This window comes from Lepidochelys olivacea (genome assembly GCF_965140295.1).
Source record: "Lepidochelys olivacea isolate rLepOli2 genome assembly, chromosome: 8".
Classification (NCBI taxonomy): Eukaryota; Metazoa; Chordata; order Testudines; family Cheloniidae; genus Lepidochelys; species Lepidochelys olivacea.
The window spans coordinates 97752987-97775754 of record NC_140418.1 but is presented as its reverse complement, the minus strand read 5'-3'; the positions used below and the strand labels follow the sequence as shown (position 1 = coordinate 97775754).

At 43.4% G+C, this 22768-nt stretch overlaps 1 protein-coding gene across 6 annotated transcripts in view; it reads right to left on the bottom strand.

Annotated features, from left to right (window-relative positions):
- Positions 1-22768, bottom strand: part of CC2D1B (coiled-coil and C2 domain containing 1B) — a 71828-nt gene that overhangs the window by 2025 nt on the left and 47035 nt on the right. For 5 of the 6 annotated variants that reach the window (XM_084637608.1, XM_084637611.1, XM_084637610.1 and 2 more), the window contains 8 exons: positions 19871-19929; positions 19548-19664; positions 18910-18983; positions 17598-17656; positions 14821-14872; positions 13171-13270; positions 2786-2876; positions 1291-1420 (listed from right to left, as the gene is read on the bottom strand). In XM_084637608.1, coding sequence (XP_084493734.1) covers positions 1301-1420; positions 2786-2876; positions 13171-13270; positions 14821-14872; positions 17598-17656; positions 18910-18983; positions 19548-19664; positions 19871-19929 — 672 coding nt within the window. In that variant the 3' untranslated portion in view covers positions 1291-1300. Of the gene's footprint in view, positions 1-624; positions 822-1290; positions 1421-2785; positions 2877-13170; positions 13271-14820; positions 14873-17597; positions 17657-18909; positions 18984-19547; positions 19665-19870; positions 19930-22768 lie in introns of all 6 variants that reach the window. The other variant, XR_014712774.1, reaches the window with a different exon arrangement.

The window sequence follows — 22768 nt, the reverse complement described above, 5'->3', positions numbered from 1 at the left end:
GCCATCCAATTGTTTTCTCCACAAGTACTGATGTCTTGCAGGAGCACTGCTAAGCTTTATACCCATACACTGACAGGAAAGAGAGAACCTCCAGTGATTCACACAACAGGGTTGAGTACTGAGTAACCACTCTCCTAGGGGTTCATGAGCACAGCCGAAAGCTGAGAGAGCCAGGACAGTTTTAAGAATTATGGTTTCAGACAATCCATACAACTGGTACATCAGAACATTTTGAAGAAAAAAAGATCAGTTTGATGTTGACTTTTTAGACGTATAGTTTGGTGTATACTTACACACAAAATCTACACTTAAAAGAACGTTCAACTTAATGCAAGAACTCCACAGACAGGAAGTGCCAGGTGTACAGTTGCCCAGGAAATCTTAATCCAGCTCCCCTGTACATCCAATTCATAAACTGAATGAGATAGGGGCACTGTGGAAAAATTGTATGTGATCATGTAATTAAATTATGCACATTGGGGCTGAATTAAGATTCCACAGGCAGCTGTACACCTGGCATTTCCTAACTTTCAGCTTCTTGATTTGCAATCTCAACCTTCCTTAGAGTAGATTTTTTTTTGTATGTAAATTTATTCTAAAACAAAAAGTAAAAAAAGATGATACCTCACAGGGGGAAGAGATGCTATCTAAGCTGGATCCAAAGTGGTGGATAGGAAGAGGGGAAGCTTAGTTTGATTCTTCCCCTATTCTCTACTGCTACAGCTGTTTTGCCAGCAGCCAGGTGTTCCCTCTACAGTGTGTGCATGGGCCCAATTCTTCAGAATGTTCAAGTTGTTATTTTGGCATGATACTAATATTTCCTGAAGAATGCAAGTAACAGAAGGGAAATGGCAATTTCAACAGTTTATACCACAGCTAAACCTAAATGAAATTTACTAGACAAAGAAAAGGAATTTTTCTAGCCCAAGGCCTTTCTTCCTGCTAAATTTCTAAGGTCTCATGCAAACAATAAGAGTATTAGGAAAAAAAGATCAAAATAATCTTTTATAAATGAAAGTGTTAAGCAATGTAAGTTCAGGAATTGCTACCAGTTCCCACTATGATATTTCACATCCTATTGACTGAGATTAGTATAGGGAATATGATCAGATTTTGAATAGAAATAACAAACATTTAAAACATCACTAGAAATATAAGGAAGATCCATCTAGGAACCTGAGCCACACAGGTAGGTCACTGACCATGTAAGACATTCTATTTCATGCAGAAATTGTTAGTGGCCCTCAACTTCTAGCCAGAAGCACAGACAGAAGAAAGGAGTGTTCATACCTTAGGATAACTAATGTTCAAGGACCAACCAGTTTTCCGTAATTGTTTGAAGATCTTGACCACTGAGTGGCTCCCTGAGTCTCACTTTCACCTCTAGTTTCCCTCCGGTGGGCTTCCTACCATCCAGAATCTGAAAGCACCACAAAAATAAGATTGTGCTCTCACACACAGACGCGCGCGCATGCAAAAAGGAAGACTGACACTGCAATGTCTTGTGGCAATCTCACTGAAAAGGGCAACTGTTTTATGCCTCCCATGCGGTTATACAGGATTAATACAAATGTGCTAGAACACTGACATTCAATAGAATGATCAACAGGGCTGGGTCAGTTTGTATTAGAGAAAGGACTTTCATAATAGCCGAAGTTCTCTGAAAAATAAATGGATTTAACCTTTTTTAGATTCTTATATTTATTTACCAAGACACAAAAGGGATGTGGGTCTAGTTGTACACACTACAGGGATAGGTCTGGTATTTTATTTGCAGACAGTATTAATGCTAGGTCTACACTACAGAGTTTTGTTGACAAAAGTTATGCTGCTTTAATTAAACAGCTGTTGCCTGTCCACACTATGCTCCTTGTGTCAGCAGAGTGCATCCTCACTAGCAGCTCTTGCATCAACCCAGAGAGCAGTGCACTGTGGATAGCTATCCCACAGCAACTGGTCACAGGATGCTTTGGGAAGGGTTTCCTTTGGCAATGCCTCATGAGGCAGGTACAGCATCACCTGAGGCAGGTTTCTCAATCCCACTGATTCATAGTCATCCTAGATTACCACCTGCTTTTCCACTGAAGTATATGTGGGGGTGGGTTGGGGGGAAGAGGAGGAGAAGAGTGAGTAAGTGTGTGTGCAGAGCGAGAAACTGTGTGTGTTGGGGAAGTGCGTGAAAGATTGTGTGTGTGTGTGGGGGGGGGTGTAGATGTGAGAAAGACAGAGTGGGTGTTGGTGAAGTGTCTCAGCATGCTGTCTCTAAGTTCAGACAGCAGCTTGAGCAACCAATTCTGGGGGACGGGGACACCTCCCTCCCACATCAGCCCCTGGCTCTGCACAGCAGTCTCTCCAGCCCCTTTCTCCCTGAGCAGCAGGTCACCCTGCCTGCCGATTCCACATTAATGGTTCTGTTATTCCTTCTGAGTTCTCCCACAGCTTCCGTGGCTACCAGGAGCAGCATCCTCAGCAGCTCTGTGAGCTCTCCACGCTGAGGAATATCAGAACTTCCCGGAGCTTCGAAAGGGGGAGATGTGCACGCCTGCAGGGCAGCGGAGTTCAAAACAGTGAGCAGAGCGGTCACGATGGGCATTATGGGATACTGGGGGAGGCCAGTTATGGCGACATAACGAATGGCTGCGTCTACACTGACACTTTGTCGCTTTAACTTTGCTGCAAAAAATTTTATGCCTCTCATCCAGGTTGTTTTATTTTGTCGGCAAAAGCTACACCTGCATGCTCTAGCGTTTTGTTATTGCTAGATCAACAGAAGAACAAAGCATACCTCAATGATCTCTCTAATTTCACATTCTGATTCCAGTTTGTCCAATTTCAAATGTGCTGTTCCCACTTGCTTGTCACTTCTGAAAAGGCCCCTGTTTTAAAGAAAGTTGCCTTAGTGGAAGAAGGACAGAGACAAATGGTATGAGGTCATGCACCCTTTCATCAAGGTTTTAGGATCGTGACAGTAAGGGCCTGGCTACCCAGCTGTACTAAAATGGAGGAACAAAGGATTAAAGTCTTTAATCAATTAAAATAGGAGAATTAGAAAAAAAGAAAAGGGGTGAAAACTCGGAAAGTAATGGACTAAATAAAAGAATCCAAGTCTTGGCAGTACTAATGACAGTACCCTTCATCACTGTGCAGGAGAGTCACACTTTAGAATAGCCTTAGGACTCCCACTCTCCCCGACTGTCCTGGATACCCCATAATCAATCAAGATCTTTTGGGGGGATGGGGGAGAGAGAAAATCAGCTGGACAGAAGGGAACTCTCTCCCACACAGGATGTGCCAATGAAACTTCTACAAGACATTACTTATTAGAGCTGGTTGAAAAAAAAGTTGACAAAAGTTTTCCATTGGAAAATGAAGTTTCATCAAAATCTAAATGTTTTGTGGGAAGTGTCAATTTCAACAAAATTTGACAGAAGAAAATGAAAAGCAATGGACTTTCTTGTTTCATTACTATCAAAACCCTGTTTCAATAAGGTGATAGAAATGTTTTGTTTCAAACTTTATCCTTTCAATTCATTTCAAAAATATTAAAACATTAATTTCATTATATTAAATATCTTATATAATAGTTTAAACATTATTGAAACCTTTTTGAAATTAAAACACTTTTTCAAAATTTCCATTTTGTGGAAAATTTTAACATTTTGTTTCGATTCAGAATGAAAACAATTCTGAAGTGTCAGTTTCCCACATAATGAAAATTCCATTTTCCAGCCAGCTCTATTATTTACATAGCACTGTGTCTTTGTATGGCATTTTACAGAGCATGGCACTTACAAGCAAGCAGTAGCCAGAGAGAGTCTGGAGCTAATGCAGTCCTCTGAGGAACGGTCAGAGGGCAACCCAGGTTCAGAGACCACACCTCATTCTGATACCTGCCTGGCTCAGATGGCAGTGAAATACTTTGAGACAGGCACATATTGACTGTCAAGGCTAGAAACCTGCAAAACCTGAAAATCCTGGAAGCCCCATCATCTCAGGCATTGGCACTCTGACAGCAGGATTGTCTAGCTATGTAGACTGCCTCCTCAGGCCTTACGCTACCAGCACTCCCAGCTATCTTCGAGACACCACTGACTTCCTGAGGAAACTACAATCCATCGGTATCTTCCTGAAAACACCATCCTAGCCACTATGGATGTAGAAGCCTTCCACACAAAGATGGACTACAAGCCGTCAGGAACAGTATCCCCAATAATGTCACGGCAAACCTGGTGGCTGAACTTTGTGACTTTGTCCTCACCCATAACTATTTCACATTTGGGGACAATGTATACCTTCAAATCAGCAGCACTGCTATGCGTACCCGCATGGCCCCACAGTATGCCAACATTTTTATGGATGACTTAGAACAACGCTTCCTCAGCTCTCGTCCCCTAATGCCCCTACTCTACTTGCGCTACATTGATGACATCTTCATCATCTGGACCCATGGAAAAGAAGCCCTTGAGGAATTCCACCATGATTTCAACAATTTCCATCCCACCATCAACCTCAGCCTGGATCAGTCCACACGAGATCCACTTCCTGGACACTACGGTGCTAATAAGCGATGGTCACATAACCACCACCCTATACCGGAACCCTACTGACCGCTAAGCCTACCTACATGCCTCCAGCTTTCATCCAGACCACACCACACAATCCATTGTCTACAGCCAAGCTCTACGATACAACCGCATTTGCTCCAACCCCTCAGACAAAGACAAACACCAACAAGATCTCTATCAAGCATTCTTACAACTACAATACCCACCTGCTGAAGTGAAGAAACAGATTGATAGAGCCAGAAGAGTTCCCAGAAGTCACCTACTACAGGACAGGCCCAACAAAGAAAATAACAGAACGCCACTAGCCGTCACCTTCAGCCCCCAACTAAAACCTCTCCAACACATCATCAAGGATCTACAAACTATCCTGAAGGACGACCCATCACTCTCACAGATCTTGGAGACAGGCCAGTCCTTGCTTCCAGACAGCCCCCCAACCTGAAGCAAATACTCACCAGCAACCACACAACAGAACCACTAACCCAGGAACCTATCCTTGCAACAGAGACCGTTGCCAACTGTGTCCACATATCTATTCTGGGGACACCATCAAAGGGCCTAATCACATCAGCCACACTATCAGAGGCTCGTTCACTTGCACATCTACCAATGTGATATATGCCATCATGTGCCAGCAATGCCCCTCAGCCATGTACATTGGCCAAACTGGACAGTCTCTACGTAAAAGAATAAATGGACACAAATCAGACATCAAGGATTATAACATTCAAAAACCAGTCAGAGAACACTTCAATCTCTTTGGTCACTTGATTGCAGACCTAAAAGTGGCAATTCTTCAACAAAAAAACTTCAAAAACAGACTCCAATGAGAGACTGCTGAATCGGAATTAATTTGCAAACTGGATACAATTAAGTTAGGCCTGAAAAAAGACTGGGAGGGGATGGGTCATTACACAAAGTAAAACTACTTCCCCATGTTTATTCCCCGCCCCTGCTGTTCCTCAGACATTCTTGTCAACTGCTGGAAATGGCCCACCTTGATTATCACTACAAAGAGTTTTTTACCCCCCGCTCTCCTATGTGATCACTCATTACAGTGTGTATGGTAACACTCAATTGTTTCATGTTCTCTGTGTATAAAAATCTCCCCGCTGTATTTTCCACTGAACGCATCCGATCAAGTGAGCTGTAGCTCACGAAAGCTTATGTTCAAATAAATTTGTTAGTCTCTAAGGTGCCACAAGCCTTCCTTTTCTTTTTGTGGATACAGACTAACATGGCTGCTACTCTGAAACCTGTCAAAAAAGGGCTAGAAAAGTAATTTTATGGAGCTTAGTAACACACAATTCAAGATTATGATGGCAACCAGTGTATGCTGGGCTGACTAATGGTTCCAAAGAACACGGTATTGGGAGAATGATTAGAAAAATTCTCTTCAGTTTCTTACAGCTGAACAGTTTTGTAATCAGTGACCTGTTTTTCCAAAGCATTAGCCTTAAGCCCCATGATCAAGCCATTTTGTAAAATCTTGAGTGGCCTTTATTTTTCCGTTCTTCTACTGAATGCATCTGATGAAGTGGGCTATAGCTCACAAGAGCTTATGCTCAAATAAATTTGTTAGTCTCTAAGGTGCCCCTAGTACTCCTTTTCTTTTTGCGAATACAGACTAACACGGCTGCTACTCTGAAACCTTTATTTTATATAAATTTATCTTGATACATCTCACTTGTAATATCTGAACCTTGGCCAAGTTGACACTGCAGATATAATTGTAAGTTTCCTCCCTGATGTTGAGTATTTATTATCCTCTTTCAAATGTCCACATGACTCTAGCACATTTCTTTCCATTTCCAGATGAATAGTTTTAACCGCACCAGATATGCCCTGTTCCTGTACATCCTTCCCTGCTGGGAGCATGAAGGGAGATTCCAGTATATCTGAAGAGGTTTGAGAACTGCCAGGCCAAAAATGGTGACCAGAATTATTGTTCCTTTGTGACCACCTTTACCATTTCCACTATCAGCAGAGTGGGAGGCATAAATGAGATCCTCCTGAGATAAGATTTCCATAGCCTGATTCAGTGCAATTACTGGCTGGAAGGGAAGCAGGAAATTCTGCAAGGTCCCACTGAAAGGTATCCATGCATGAGATCAACACACCCAGGGGCTCGTTAGGGATTTTAGCACAGAAAGCGGGGGAAGGGGAAATTTGTGTTTGACAAATCAAAGGCGCTATCTTCTGCTTTCTCTCTTCTGAGATAAAGACTATCCTGGCGAACAACCCATAGATGCTGGAGATTTGTGAAGGCTGTAGTTGGATCTTCCCCCTTCTTTATTTCACAGCCAGGCTCATGAAGAGATATAATGAGAGTTGATATACCCTGCTATGACTTGGGATGAGGGTCTGACGAGATGGTGTGACAAAGCAGGACTGTTCTTAATGTTACCTCTGACTATTGTGGGGGCGCCTCAGTTTCCCCTATGCAGTTCTTAAGTATCTAGGTGGTGGGATAAGGGTGTATGATTGTTGCAGAGCCGTAGGGGGCAGGTGTGTGCAGAGGTCTGGACACAGAGAATGGCTGACACCCTGTTTCCTGGCAACTGATGGCCTGGCCCTCCCCCCTGCAAGGTGAGAGCTAAAGGGTTGGAGAACAAAGGAATCAGGTGCCCTCCTGGCCTGGGAAAGGGACAAAGCCCAGAGGAGGGTGGATAGGGCTGGAGAGAGTTTCAGTTTGGGGCTGGCTGGGGACATGGAGTGAAGTGCAGATGGGGTTCTCTGGCTCACTGCCCCCCAAAATGGACCCAGCTGAGGGGTCCTGTTCTCTGCATCTACAAGCTCTGGTTTAGATCATGTTCCTGTCGTCTAATAAACCTTCTGTTTTACTAGCTGCCTGAGAGTCACATCTGACTGCGGAGTTGGGGGGCAGGACCCTCTGGCTTCCCCAGGACCCCGCCTGGGTGGACTCGCCATGGGAAGCGCACGGAGGGGCAGAGGATGCTGGATGCTCTGAGGTCAGACCCAGGAAGGTGGAAGCTGTGTGAGCTGTGTGTCCTGAAGACAGTCTGCTCACAGAAAGGAGACTTCCCCAGAGTCCTGACTGGCTTTGCACGGAGCAGTTCCAGAGCATTGCCCGGGGACTCCGTGACAGATGGTCATCCAGAAAATCGGTAGATGTGGGTCCCTTTCTTTTGGAGGGAAGCTATTGGGACAACTGGGATCTTCATAAATACATGTGGATGTTGTAAGTCTGAAACATGAGTGCTCTGTATTGAAAAGTGTTTCCTGTTTAAGAAAAACCCAGAAGGCATCTCAACTGATGACAACTCATCATTAAATCTGAGGGAGATTTATCATTACATACTGAAGATATTGAGCGTTGGAAGGATGTTACTGTAATGTCTGTCGGTTTGTTTCAGAAATGTGAAATCCAGTATGCCTTGCATGGCCGTTTCTCCTCTGTAACACTAAAATACTTGATTGTGTGCCACAACTTCTTGTTTCTCCATGGAACAGGATCTATCATTCCGAAATGTAAGGTCTACTATACATTCATTTTCTGAGGCTATAAGAGCTGTTTCTTAAATTAGAGGGAAAGAGTAGACTTGGGCCAAGATTAAAAAAAAAAAAAAAAAAAAGTTGAAAGACAGGATGATAAGTACTTCTAAAAATCAGACCATTTAATTCAGGTGCCTATGGGATTGGGAGCCTAATTTTAGGCACACATTTTTTTAAAACTGTGGCCTTGTTCCTGGGAGAAAAGGTAGATGTACTGAATGTACTCCTCTGATTGTCTCAAGCACCCATTTCTCCTCCATGGCTGATTCTTGGGTTTAACCTCCCAGATAGGAGGGGCCAGATTCTGCATGGCACCTTATGAAAGGTGCAACACAGAAGGCACAGCCACTGCAGTGGTGTAAAAGGGCTTCGGTAGGGCCAGAAAGTGGCCCAATATGTCCTCAAACTTTGGGAAGCCAAAGTCCTGCGGAGGTTTCTAAGTTAGATGGTTTCTATAGAAGCCTATTATGTATCTTCCAACTCCCCAAAATGTCTGCCTCTGCCTCTTCCTAGTGTATGATATCTATGCTGGTCCTTGGAACAGTGGTAACCTTAAAGAGAATATCCACTGAGGTAATATGGACTGAAATCTCTGATTAGAATGAGAGGAATGTGGGGCTTTTTCCACCTTGTCCAAAGCCTCTGTGTCTACTTTATCTATACGCTCCCCAAAGAGACTGTACCACTGGAATACAGAAGACATCATCTGATGTTGGAAGCAATTTTACTACGCATATGTTATGTTGTGCCCCTGGGTGGGTTGTCAGCAGCAGAGACTGAACCTGGGACCTTTGGCTCTGAAAGCAGGAACCTCTATTATTTAAGCTAAAGGACCCAGGTCTGTTACCCAAGGCTGTAGCAGGCTGATGAACCTCCATATGTAACCCAGCCACCACTAGATGGAACAGTGCACCACACTGAATGGGTGTGGGCTACACACAGATGGAGCAACAGATGCTGCCAGGCTACTACACTGGAAACCTTGGAACATGCAGCAAATTGTAATCAGGTGAAGCATCTGAAAGCTATTGCTAGGGAAATTTAATTTAAAATAGATTTCATTTTATTGTGCCCTGATGGCTTCACATTTCTGTAAGCTTGCCCATCCAAGCAAGAGTAGCTCTGGCAAAACAAGAGGATGCAGTCAGTGCTGCCAGAACCAGAGGCCCCGATGATCCAATTTTCCTGTCTCTGGGTTCCTTTGGCAGGAGCTCTCCCTCCGATGGTGCGACTGAGACCTTCACTGATGAAGCTCCACTGATGTGACAAAGTCCTATAGGAGCATGTAGAATTGTGAAGTTACCTGTTAGAGTGTTTCACCTTGCTAGGAAATTTCCTGTGTGTTAGTCACATCCTCATCATAAGCCAGGTGAAGAGGAATTAGAGAACTCTCCTTCAGCAGGCTTTTGGTGTTTTTTTCTTTTGTTCATGAACCTTTAAAGTTAAGCAGCAACTTTTTAGTTCTAATTATTTTTTGTTTCAACACAAGAGCCTGCAAAGACAGACCCCATCTCTGCTTAATTCTGGGGAGTCCACAGCTGAGAATGTGAAGTGTCTCACTCCAGGCCATGGCTTCAGAAGTTTCATTGGCTCAGAACCAATTTTAACAGTATATTGCATCTGTCTTCTGGTTCCAGGCAGAGCATGAAACATTTTAACTCAATTTGGCCACTTTCCACCATTTCTAAAGTAGATACATTCAAATACGGAGCATACCCACGGTAAATATTCATTTACATGGCACTGTAATTGTACACAGCCCGGCATATTAGGAGTGTGATGCCAAAAAATATAGTAAGAGGATCTCTTGGCACACAGGCTGGAAAGTTTATAAGCAAGAGTTGTGGGTGGGCTTTAGGTTTGGAATACATCAGGGAATGGGCAGGGTCCAAATGAATGTTTTGAAGGAAAGTGAAAGTGCCACACTTCAGTAAAGATCTGGATAAACTGAAGAAAGTCCAAAGAAAAGCAACAAAAATGATAAAAGGTTTAAAAAAATCTGACCTATGAGGAAAATTTTGAAAAAACAGGGCATATTTATTCTTGAGAAGAGAAAGGGGGGGGGGGGAAGGGCCCACACCTGATAACAGTCTTCAAATATTTTGAGGGCTGTAATCAATTGTTTTCCATGTGCACTGAAGGTAGGACAAGAAGTAATGGGCTTAATCTGCAGCAAGGGAGGCTTAGGTTAGGAAGTTTTTCCTAAAATATAACTATAAGGGTAGTTAGGTTCTGGAATAGCTTCCAAGGGAGGTTTTGGAATCCCCCTCACTGTAGGTTTTTAAGAACAGGATGGACAAAACTCTGTCACAGATGGTCTAGGTTTACTTTGTTTTCCCTCAGCGTAGGAGGCTGGAATACATGACCTCTTGAGGTCTCTTCCACCCCTACGTTTCTATGATTCTAAGAGCTATGAGGGATACTTTCCCTCTGGAAAGGCTTTTAGACTTCAAAGGGTGCTTTGAAGGCAACAAGACAGCCTGATGTATAGGACAACAAGGAGTTGATCCCTAGGCCAAATCACTGAGAGAGAAGAAACCAAAGGAATAGTGTCTGCAGGTGTTTCTTACAAAAACAACAACATTACCACTCCATCATCGTTGAGGGCAAGGGGGAGGTAGGCCCATACCCTCAAAAAGTAGAGAAGAATGAGAAGCAGAGCAAGACACAGAAGACAGAGGAACTGCCAGTATCTGAATAAGGAGCTGGCACCTTCTTCAGTAGCTCAGGCATTGTGGGTAAGCTGCTGACAGAAGAGATGTTCCACAGCCTTCTTACGTGACTTGATAAAGACCTTATCTACATGCTGCTGGAATATTCAAACTTTGCCCCTTGAATCTGCCTGGAGAAAGCTGAGCAATGGCATTTCTTGCCCCCCTCCTTTCCCTTACTGTCTGACGTTTCTGAGGAGTACTGGGAAGGTGTTGCCTCATAAACCCCTCCTTAGAAACCCAAACAGATTTTTGTAGGTACCAGTTATGAGGAGAATAAATCTCAAAACCAATCAACACAACCAGAGGAATTTAGATGAAAATCTTTTACAAATCTTGTTAAAGGCTCTGGGTCAGGCTTAGAATGAAATTAATAGGCAGCAGGTTTAAAAACAAACTAAAGGAAGTACTTCTTCACACAATGCACAGTCAACCTGTAGAACTCTTGCCAGGGGATGTTGTGAAGGCCAACATTATAACACAGTTCAAGAAAGAACTAGATAAGTTCCTGGAAGATAGGTTCATTAATGGCTATTAAGGGATGCAACACTGTGCTCTGTGTCCCCCAGCCTCTGTTTGCCAGAAGCTGGGAATGGACAATGGGGATGGATCACCTGACTGCCTGTTCTGCTCATTCGCTCAGAAGCACCTGGCTTTGGCCATTGTTAGAAGACAGGATACTGGGCTAGATGGACCATTGGTCTGACTCAGCATGGCCATTCTTATGTTCTCTGCTGCAGAGGGACACCAGAGTTTGTCAGCTGCACATGCCTGGAAGCTCGGAGCTTTGGAGAGTTCTTCTCAAGAAGTATTTTAAGCCTGACCCAGCGCCACATAGCTCCAGCTGCTAAGGGGATGGGAAATACTCCTTGAGAAGACCATCAGGACATGGAGTGGACAAGAAAAGTTAAAAAAAAAAAAGTGAACTTTTTCAGCAAAAAAGACTGAGGTACCCCAACACTAAAATCTTGAAACAACAACAGTGACAGTTGAGTAGTCAGTGGTGATGTAGAAAAGGGGAGAGGGCTCAGGGGTGGAAGAAGACAAGAATCAAACTTGCCTTCATTAGTGACATAAATGGAAGATTTAGATTTAAACAAAATAAGCTTTTTAAAAAAGTTAATATTTTTCTTGTTCATAAATTAACTTTTCTAAACTGAAAGTGATCTCAGAACAGTTCTGTATGTGCCAGGAAGAGAAAAAGAACTGCACAAATACACAGCCATTGAGATGGACAAAGGCCCATTATCCAACATCTTAGCTTAATAATGAGTCATAATTTACCTCAGAATTAATAAATCTAAATCACTCCAGTACTAATGGAGTCAAAATGAGCCCAGAGGTACGACTTTTTTCTCTACACATTTTTAATTGTTAACTTCCTTTTTATCTGCTCTCTGTCTAGATATTTCTAAGGTGCCCCATCACTGTATTATCTGAGCTACTTGTTTATAGCAAGAAGAAAGGTGCATCGCATGTGTCACTGAGATGGAGCCTTGTCTAGTGGTTAAGCACAGGACAGGGAGTTAGATTTGGATTCTCTTCATGTCTCTATCCTGGAATAGCTGTGACCTTTGGAAAGCCATTCATGCTGTGCCTCAGTTTCCACATAAGATTGAGGTAGGTGCTGTAAGGTTTAATTCACTAGTAATGGCTGGGAAGTGCTCTGAGATCCTCAGATACAGGCACTACAGAAGTGCAATGTATTATTATAATTTGCAATTATTTATCATCCCTTTTACTATTAGTGCTTTGCCAATAGATTATTAGATGTTTTTGTGTGGATGAAAGAGATAGACCAGCAAGAGCCGAGTTTGATCATCTACTCAATTTGAGACTTGGATACAACAGAATCTCAGTAATCCACAGATCTGATGGTTTCACTCTACATCTCAAAGATCTTGTAGCAGAAAGCTGCAGTGAGGTGCCACATCACCCAGATTTCATTACTTTATAAAGTTAGCCCACACAACATTTTGTAGAGTGCACTGAATGATCACAAATAGTTCAAACCAGGCAGCACTTATTAAAGTAACGTGAATGAAATACATTTTGATGCTTTATCTTTTAATTTCTTAAACTGCATCTGTCAGTGCTTGTTAACTGGTAGAATGCAGTAATTGACAACTCAGTGAACATTAGTGAGGTTTTACTGTGTTTTGTAACGGAAGTCAGGGTGCTCAGACACTCTTTCATGGTAATCCGGAGACATGGTAGCATGAAAATGGACACCTGTTTACTGCTCAGCTGAAGAAAGAAAGGCAAATTAAAGGAGTGTCATTCCTAAATTACAAACTCTGCAAACAATTCTGTCATTTTGTTACCCCACAAGTTCACCGCTACTGGGTCAGGATGGAGAATAAAAGCCACTGACTTACCCTTTGTGAAATATTTCAAACTTAATTCCCTTGGTCTGAATCACTCTTCGGAAGCCTCTGTGATTTCGGTTAATGGTCAACTTGAACAGCTGATTATATTCTAGAAACAGGAGGGAAAAAAATGTGAGAATTGTAAAAATCATCAAATTAAGCGACTAGATCTTTTTCAGTGATGGACACATTGCATTCAGAACTTTCAGCCTGCTGCAACTTGGCCCATATAACACCACTTCACACTTACATAGCAACTTCCATCTCAGAAGGCCAAGGCGGTTTCAAATGTTAATGAATTAAACCGCACAATACCCCTCATTATCACCACCCCCACTTTACATATCTGAAGAAAAGATTAAGTGATTTTCTCAAGGTCACACAGCAAATGTTTCACCAGCATAAACAACATCAGGGTAGTTATGAACCACCAGAGATAGAAACAAGGGGACAGATTCCAATCTCAGCTACACTGATGTAAATCCAGAGCATATGACTAAGGAATAGGGATCTGGCTTTTTCAACATGATTTGTGTAGCTGCCATATTGAAAACTAGAAACAAAACGCTTTCAAACCTCAGGGGAAAAAAACCAGCTTGGAATCCTAACTTCAAAGTTTATTACTCCCAACTAGTGTTTTGGAAACTAAATGCAATTTAAATGGCATGTGGTGGGGGGGGAGGGGGAAAAAGAGGGTAAACAGAATGTTACGAATTTAAAATTGACCTGCAAAGGAAGAGGAAGTGGGCTTGTAACTTGTTTTCCTTCTTTATTATGTATAAAGAAAGCCTGAAGGGATCTTTAAAAAAAAAATTCCTCCCATTTTTTTGAAATATGAGAAATAAGGTCTAGGCTGGAAGATTCTATGACCATTATTTAATTTAAATGGTAAATGAACATTGTGGATAAAGGAAACCTTTGTTAAAGATTAAGTGCCTCTACCCCTTCAATTAAAGTCAGAGCTCACAATACACATGCTTCTGAAACATCTAGCAAGCAGGTCCTCCTAGAAAGACCAGACTTGACATTCCTGCTATTTTAAAAAGGTAAAAACGAGTAGGGGAAAAACCCACAAAACTTGGTTTGGAAAAAACAAAGTAGCAAAAAGGAACACAATCCCAATTTTTAAAAAGTCCTTTGCTGGTCATCTTTAAGATCTGCTGTGTTGTGAAGGCAACATTTCTAACATTAACAGATCAATAAAAATGATTAACAAGATCAGTCAGGCTAATCCAGTCACTACCCTTGGAACAAATGATCAGAAAGGAAATAAAGTGTGATCTCTGAAGATTCGTACGTGAATTATTTATTTATTATTATTTATTTACTTAAGTTTTTGTTTTACTGGTGTCTCACCTAACAGTGCTACTATAGTACTCTGAACCTACTGTATGCAGCAAAGGCTCAGTGGTACTGAGCAACAGGACCATTTGATTAAGAAGTGACATGAACAATGGCTCCCTGCACTGGGTGAGAGAGAGTGGGGATAAAAAGTTAAACTCCTACATGAGCTGGATTTCCCTAACAAGGCCTCTGGTAATTGAAGAGAAAAGCACAGTCTGTTCTTCTAGCATGGCTCAGAGAGTGGGGGACTAGCCTGTACTCCAAAGTGATTTTAAGGTGCAGTGTTTCACTCCCACCCCCAGAACAGGTACCAACCTGGAGAATTGGTATTTTTAATTACTGCCGTTTTACTTTTCTGAGCTTGCTCCTATTAAAAAAAAGAAAAAAAAAAAAAGCAACGTTTACATAAAGCCACCAACCTGTGTTGCAAATACTGCTCATATGAAGCACCAAACTTTTTTTTTTTTTTTTAAACATAAATGAAGAGCTTGAGTTGCCCGGCATCATAGCAAAGCTTTTTGGTGAAAATGGAGAGAGCTGACCCCAGTTCTCTCTGATAAAAAGATTCCAATAAAGTTAAAAGGTATAGGGTATAAAATTATAATGTGACCCTTCCTAATGTATGAACAGAGACTTGTCCAGCCACAAGGAAAGAAATCAGTATGTTCTCCACTACGGAAATGAAGATGGTGAGATGGTCAAATGGCTGGACATGCAATGATAAGAAATGAAATGAGGTTGTGAGGGGCCTAATATGGGTCACCCCAACTGAAGACAAGTTGAGGGAGGCAAGACTACGTTGGTATGGATATGTCCAGTGGAGACCTGAGCGTTGTACTGGAAGGATGGCCCTTGCAATGATCGTGGATGGAAGATGACCAAGGGGAAAGACTTGGTACATGGACCAGATATCAGCAAACATTAGAAGAGACCAATTTGCACATCCAAAACTCATGATTGTACACATGGTTTGTAAGTAGGCTATACAAGATTCTGACACCCACCCCCCTCCCCCCACACACACTAGGGACTGGCAAGGAAGAAGAAGAAGAAAGAGCCTGAGTTATAGGAGGTTATCCAGGGTAAAAAGGGGCATGGGCACATTTATGATTCCAATATTTGTATTTCATTGCGGTAACAAAATTTAACTTTAGATATAGAACTAGCCACAAGCAAATATTAAACAAGTGCTACAGAGAAGTTATATGGCCACACCTGATTCAACACACTCATCATAAAACTAATTGGTGCTGCTATGATACATGATAATCTAGGCACATTCTACTAGGCTATAATGCTATTCCTTCTACTTGAGCTGAAATAAGAAGAAGCTTTTGGGGCTGCACAAGGAGTCCAACACAAATCATTCAGGGAATTTGCCAACTATTATTCTTCCTGACAATCACTCTGCCACCAAAATGAACTTACTTTTAACCCAAAGCAGAGTATCAGCTAAATGTCCTTGTTCACTCTCCAGAGAATGTGACCTAATTATCATAGCTACTTTGAAAAATTGATTCCAGCTATGAAGGAGAAATAGGTATATTTAAAGTTTTGGCTAAGACGTAGTGATCTGGCTTTTTTATCACTGAAAATGAGAGATTAAAAACAGCTATACTGGCTTTATATGTATTCCTTATAAAATTACACATACACATACTGATTTTGTTCTATTATGCTGATGTAAATCAAATGGAGTGACTCCAGATTGACACCCATATAACTCAGATCAGAATATGGACCAGCCCAAGTTTCCTTTTTTGCACCAGGTTTTTCCACAGGTAATTCAATAGACTTCAATAGAGTTACTACAAGTGTACCATGGGGTAAGAATCAGGTCCTGCATATTTAAAGAACCCCAGGGGGCTATAATCACATGCTGATGAGAGATAGAAAATTAGGGCTAAATGTTCTACAATGCTACAGAAATATTGCGCCGGGAAGTCAGTGATGGAAGCCCTGTTACATCTTATGGTATACATGTAGAGTCCCCTCTAGCACAGACTGCTGCACTCAGAAACTGGAGGAGAGGTATAGCACCATGCACTGAGGATGGAGTGACAGACTTCACTTTTCATTTCCTGGTTTGCCTCAAATTTTTGTAAAGACAGATAACCGACTCCCTATCTGTGTCAGCTTCTTTGGGGCCATCCCACCGCACGGGATGAACTGTATATACCACCATATCAATCCACAGGATCACACACTGTCACCGTTAAACACACACAAACCATGTTGCAAAAAATCAATCCTGAATGCAAGATGCAGTCTGTGTGCAAAATAACAGTATTTTAACAGCAATGGTATTTTAAAAACAGGTTAGACAAACATCTGTCAAGGATGGTCTAGGTATACTTAATTCTGCCTCAGCGTAGGGCATGGACTAGAGCTCTCTTGTGAGCCCTCTCAGCTCCGCATTTCTATGATTCTATTACCAGGGATTCTCATCAAGATAGCTGGAAAGGAGGGGCTGGCACCAACGGTCTTCCAAAGAAAAAAGACAAAATAAATCTGAAACCATTTTGGAGTCAGTATTCAAAGGTATGTGTTCGGGGGGGGGGGGGGGAAGGGGAGGGGAATGGGGGGAAGAGAGGGAAGAGACTGTCAAGGAAAGGAAATTATTCAAGGTCCAATAACATTTACATCTTTAGGGAGAGGGAGAACCTGAACAGCTAAGTCTCAGAAGACCCCATTTCAATGTTTCAGTGACAAAAATAGCCTGAATTTTACTAGCAATTATATAAACACAAACAAAATCATCTGAGAAAAGGTTACTTATATGGGCCAGATCCTGTCCTCAGAGATCTGAGCATCTCCCACTGACTACAGTGGGAGTCACATGCATTTATATGAGGGCAGAGTTTTTTGTCCATTTCTAAAACAAGCATCTAAAAACAAGCATTTTAAAAAAACAGGTTTGCTTTTAGGCTTGCAACTCAGTTATAATTCATAGCAAGCATTTACAACTTGTCAACTCCTGAAAGTAATAGGCCCGCACCACCTCTAAGATAAATCTGGCTCTATAAAATAACATTGGTAAGTAATGCAGGGTTTTGGATTGAGGAACAGCAAAGGCCTGAACACACACTCACCGTATTAGGGTAATGAAATTCAAATTTCACAAATGCATCCAAATCATTTGGTGTCACACCTGTGCAAGACAACAGTCAAACAGTCAATCCAGGGATTTTCAAAAGCACCCAAATGACTTTTAATAGGACTCATGGACCTAAATCACTTGGATGTTTTTGAAAACCCCATCCACTGGAACACTGGCAATCAAAGGCAAACATTCTGCTAATGCTCTAGTTGGTTCTGAGCACATACATAAACAGCAATTAAACCCCTATAATAAATAAAGGACCTAAGAATAATTTGTGTTGCTATAAGGCTGGGATGCTCTTGAACATCTCCTGCTGGTTGGCTGACGAGACAGTAAAAGCAATCAAGCCATCTCAGAGCTATACAAAATGTTTATAACAAAACCTGAAGCCTTGTGAAATTTGAACCTAGGCCCAGTTTCGAGCAAAGCTGGGACAACTTAGGGTTCTGCCTTCAAAGCAGAGGAAACTCTGCAATTTACATTGAGTTTTGTTTCAGTTTTTTGGAACTGAACTGAAACTTGGGGGCCTGAGCTAATATGGACTGAAATTAAAAAGCTTTCAAAAGCTCTAAGTCAGCTAGGGTTGCCAACTTTCTAATCGCACAAAAACAACAACCTACCCTGACCCCTTCCCTGAGGCCCTGTCCCCCACTCACTACGTTCCCCCTCCCTCGGTGGCTCCTTCTCCATCACCCTCACTCACTTTCACTGGGCTGGTGCAGGAGGTTGGAATGCGGAAGGTGGTGAGGGCTCTAACTGGGGGTGTGGGCTCCAGGGTGGGGCCAGAAATGAGGGTTCAGGGTGTGGGAGGAGACTGCAGGTTGAGGCAGAGAGTTGGAGCACAGGGGGGTGAGGGCTCCGTCTGGGGGTGTGGGCTCTGGGGTATAGGAGGGGGTTCTGGGTTTGGATGGGGGGCTCAGGGCTAGGGCAGGAGGTTGGGGGTTAGGGTGCAGGCTTACCTAGGGTGGCTCCCTGTCAGCAGCACAGCAGGAGGGGCTAAGACAGGCTTTCTGCCTACCCTGACTCTACCCTTTTCCGGGGTGCAGCTCGAAGCCAGAAAAGATACGGACTAGCCTGCCTTATCTCCGCAGCACCACCGACTGGACTTTTAACAACCCAGTCGGTGCTGACCGGAGCCACTATGGTCCCTTTTCGACTAGTGTTCCAGTTGAAAACCAAACATCTGGTCACCCTAACGTCACCGTATTATCCCTAGGGCAAAGAAATCTTATTCCCCACCACTAACCTCCCTATGGTCTGAGAGAAAGGCTAGAGATCAGAGTATGCTTCCTGATCCTTACCTGGGGGAGCTGGCAGGTTTATTCCCCTGACAATGATAAGATGCATTTCTGTACTGTTGAGTTCAGAAAATATTCTGGAGAGGGAGAGAAAGAAGAGATACAAAACACAGGTTCAGTCCAACAGCCTGGCATTTCCCAACCCACTGTCAGGTCAGGATTCCACTGCTGTAGTTCAGAGACATGACACTTGGCAAACATGAAGGGGAATGAGAGTCCTGGAGAAAAGCCTATTTCTACATAAATCTCAACCCAAGAACTGGAGAGGAGAAGGAAGGCTATTTTTGGTTCTGTGCTGGATCTGGGTTACAGATAGCATTGTGAAGGATGCCAAACACAGGCCTCAAAGACATCAGTTCTGGGGGGAAAAAACATGGTTAAAGCAGGGAGGGTTGGGGGAAGATGCAGCTGGATTTGTCTTTGCAATAGAGAGACCTAAAAGTGAAGTTGAGAAACAGCTATTTAATAAATCTGAAGAATCCTTAAATTTTTGGGAGTCTTTTCTTAGGAATGTGGAGCAGTTTGGAGTGCCTACCTCTTGTTTGCTCTGATGGGAGTTAAAGCCCTCTATCCCCTGTACATAGAGACTAGAATGAGTATCCCATCCCAGTCTGCTGATGACACCCTTTGACTTTTTGTACCTTATTATTTTAAAGGTTCTCTCCTCAAAGTGATGGCTGGGGGGATCCATCCCCTGGGCCTGTGCAAGCTGCAGAATCTCCAGGTCCTTTTTACATGCTTCTGCCAGTTTTTCAAACCTGTAAAGCAGTGGTGGTCAGCAAACAGTATTTTACTGAGTACAAGATACAGACTGATTCACTCAGCTCCACCACCTAACACCACAAGTAAATCAGTGGCCAACGGCCCACAAACACCAATCTCCTTTTGTACTTGAAAGCACGGCAGCCCCTGCTCCAGGTAGACCACATGACGGGATAAATACAGATGGTGGCAGCAGACTTACCGGGCTGTTTCAGTTATGTTTCCCAGATGCATGAACTGCCTGGAATACTGCAAACATTTCTATTAACAGAAAAAATAAGTAACAACGATTATCCCATGATACACATCTCTGAAGAAAGATTTCAGATTGAGAACCTGCATGTTACACAGAAGAAAAGAGAAGGTTACTCACGCTGTGCAGTAACTGAGGTTCTTTGACATGTGTCCCTCTATGGGTACTCCACTTGTAGACGCAGCAGTGCCCCCTGCGCCCGGGATCGGAGATCTTCATCCGTAGTGCCTATGGGATTGCACAGGCGCACCTCCCTCTCTCACACTGTGCGTAGGACGTATATATAGTGCTGTGCGGCCTGATCGCCCTGAGTTCCTTCTCTGCCGCAGAGCTTATGTTTTCGGCTCTGAAGCAGAGGGCGGGTAGTGGAACTCCCACAGGGACACACATCTCAAAGGCCCTCAGTTATTGCACAGAGCGAGTAACCTTTTCTTCTTCAAGTGATGTACCTAGGGGTGCTCCACTTGCAGGTGACTAGAAAGCAGTGCCCCTAATTGCAGTGTGGCTAATGAATATGCCTTGCATCCAAATAGATCTTGAGGTTGCCTATCTCTATCTGGATTGTCAGAATGGGATTGGAACTGATGGCCTCTCTCTTGCACCACACTGACCACCAGAGAATTTGGGTTGGGGTGCGAAAATAAGAATCCCGAATCCTTCACTGGAACATAATATTTCCTCTTGGCACATTTGTAGGTTGGAGGAATAGACACTGGGGTCTGCCACAAAACCTTTGTGGGGGTTGAGAAGAGTCTCACTGATCGCAGTGCGATCTTGGGAGAAGAGGATGTGTGAAGTATATCCAGCAGTTTATGCTGCTGGTCTTTAACCTCCTCCAATGGGATCTGTAAAGATTCTGCAACCCTGTGGAATAACTTCTGAAAGTGTCTGAAGTTGTCGGCAGATGTGGGTGATAGGGGCATGATAGCCTCGTCAGGTGAGGATGAAAAATGTAAGGTTGGTGGAGCCTCCTCCTGTTCTTCCTGTTCAGTTGGTGCCGGCGGTAGTTCAGCCTCTTAAAGGTGAGAGACCGATGGAGAAGGGAGAGGTGTAGGTCTCCGTTCATGCTCCCTGGTAGGGTTCCCGAACTGTGCCCTGTACACGGCCCAAGGGTCATAATACGGCCAGTTCGGTGGGAGTGTCACATGTGGCTGCATCCATAGTGGCCACTGCCAGGCTTGACGACCAGCGGGAGATTGTGCATAGTGAGGATGGGCAGGTGCGAGTTACCCTGTAGTCAAGCGAACAATAGAGCCCTGGCCTCTTCCTCATTACTAGGGAAGGGAGGTGCCATTCTTGGTGGAGAGAGGGAGGAGCAGCATGAGTCTGGAGAGGAAGGTGGAAGTGGGGGTGGTCACACTGCATAAGAGGAGACTCAAGAGTGTCAGAGACCAACAGGTGCGTCGGGTATCTGAAGTCTTGTGGAGGGGGAAGAAGCATCATCGCTGCTGATGGAAGACGCGGTGCCGAAGGAAAGCGTATGTCCCTGAGACACTGGTAGATGGCGCTGGAGGCTAGGCCAGTAACACTGGTTTGCTCGGTGCTACTGACTAGATCGGTGCCAACAATTTTGCTAGTGCTGACGTCTTACTTGGTGCCTAGAGCATTGTCGGTGCCAAAAACGCCGTTGGTGCAGGAGCTCCTGAGGGCGGCTCGGTTTGGTCCCCCTAGAGCTGGGAAATGGTGCCAAGGGCTGTAGTCTGCTCGGCTAAGACTGTTTAGACCATTTCTTTGAGCTGGAGGTACTCAGACGAGCACTGGGGCTATGTCCCCCATCAGATGAGTCTGGGTAACAGACCTCACCGGGGACAGTGTTCTGGTGGGCTGTGCCTCAGACTGTGAGGAGGAAACCCGTCTCCTGACATCCAAATGAGCAAGGGATGACTTTCTCTTCAGGGAACAGGGACAGTGAGGATTGGCAGATGACCTGGCAGAGCATGAAGGCCTCTCTGGGGAAGAGTCTGGGCCTGGGTTCAATGCCAGCTAAAGCAAATTCTCCATAGGGAAGAGTTTCAATCTAATGTCCTGGTCCCTTCTGGCCCTGGGTGTCAGGCCAGGGCAGTGGGAACACTTTTGTGGGACATGTCTGTGACGTTACACCCCACATTCTCCATAGAAATCTTGCTATCATATGAATATGGCATAACTAAAATATGTTTTATGCAAGATGGGTGATGTGAGGTATCACTGAAAAGGTTATGATCTACTAAATGTGTTTATCCAATTTGTATGCACGTATCGTTTCTGTATATGACGTTAGGAGTATTGACTATGTAACAATTACAATTGTGTGTGTACTTGGGGATCGCCCACCAGACAGTAGGCAATCATCCTGAATGAGCCATTTAAGGACAATAGAATTTTGAAGATACTAATCTCCCACCTTCCAGAGGAGCTTCCTAAGATGTTGCTTTGACACAGCACGGTCATCTGATGTCACCTGGTACAGAATACCACCTTGGACACTGCTGGTACTTTTCCACTGGAAACAAAGGGTTCCTGCCTTATGTAAATTCTATTTAAGGCTGGGGAGTAAGGCAATCAGGACTCTTCTCCATTGCCTCCCCATACAAGAAGGAATATTGCTAAAAACACCTGAAGGGAAAGGCAGGGGCCGAGTCCAGGTTGAGATAGAGGTCCAGTCTGTAAAGAGAAATAACTGGACCTCTAAGCTACAGAAACTCTGCAACCAGCCTAAAACAACTTTTACATTTTGTACATTTTACATTACATTTTGTAACCTATTTCTTGAGCATACTAAGCTTAATTTGCGTGTTTTGTTTTATTTGCTCATTAATCTGCTTTGTTCTGATGTTTGCTATCCCTTTACTCACTTAAAATTTACCT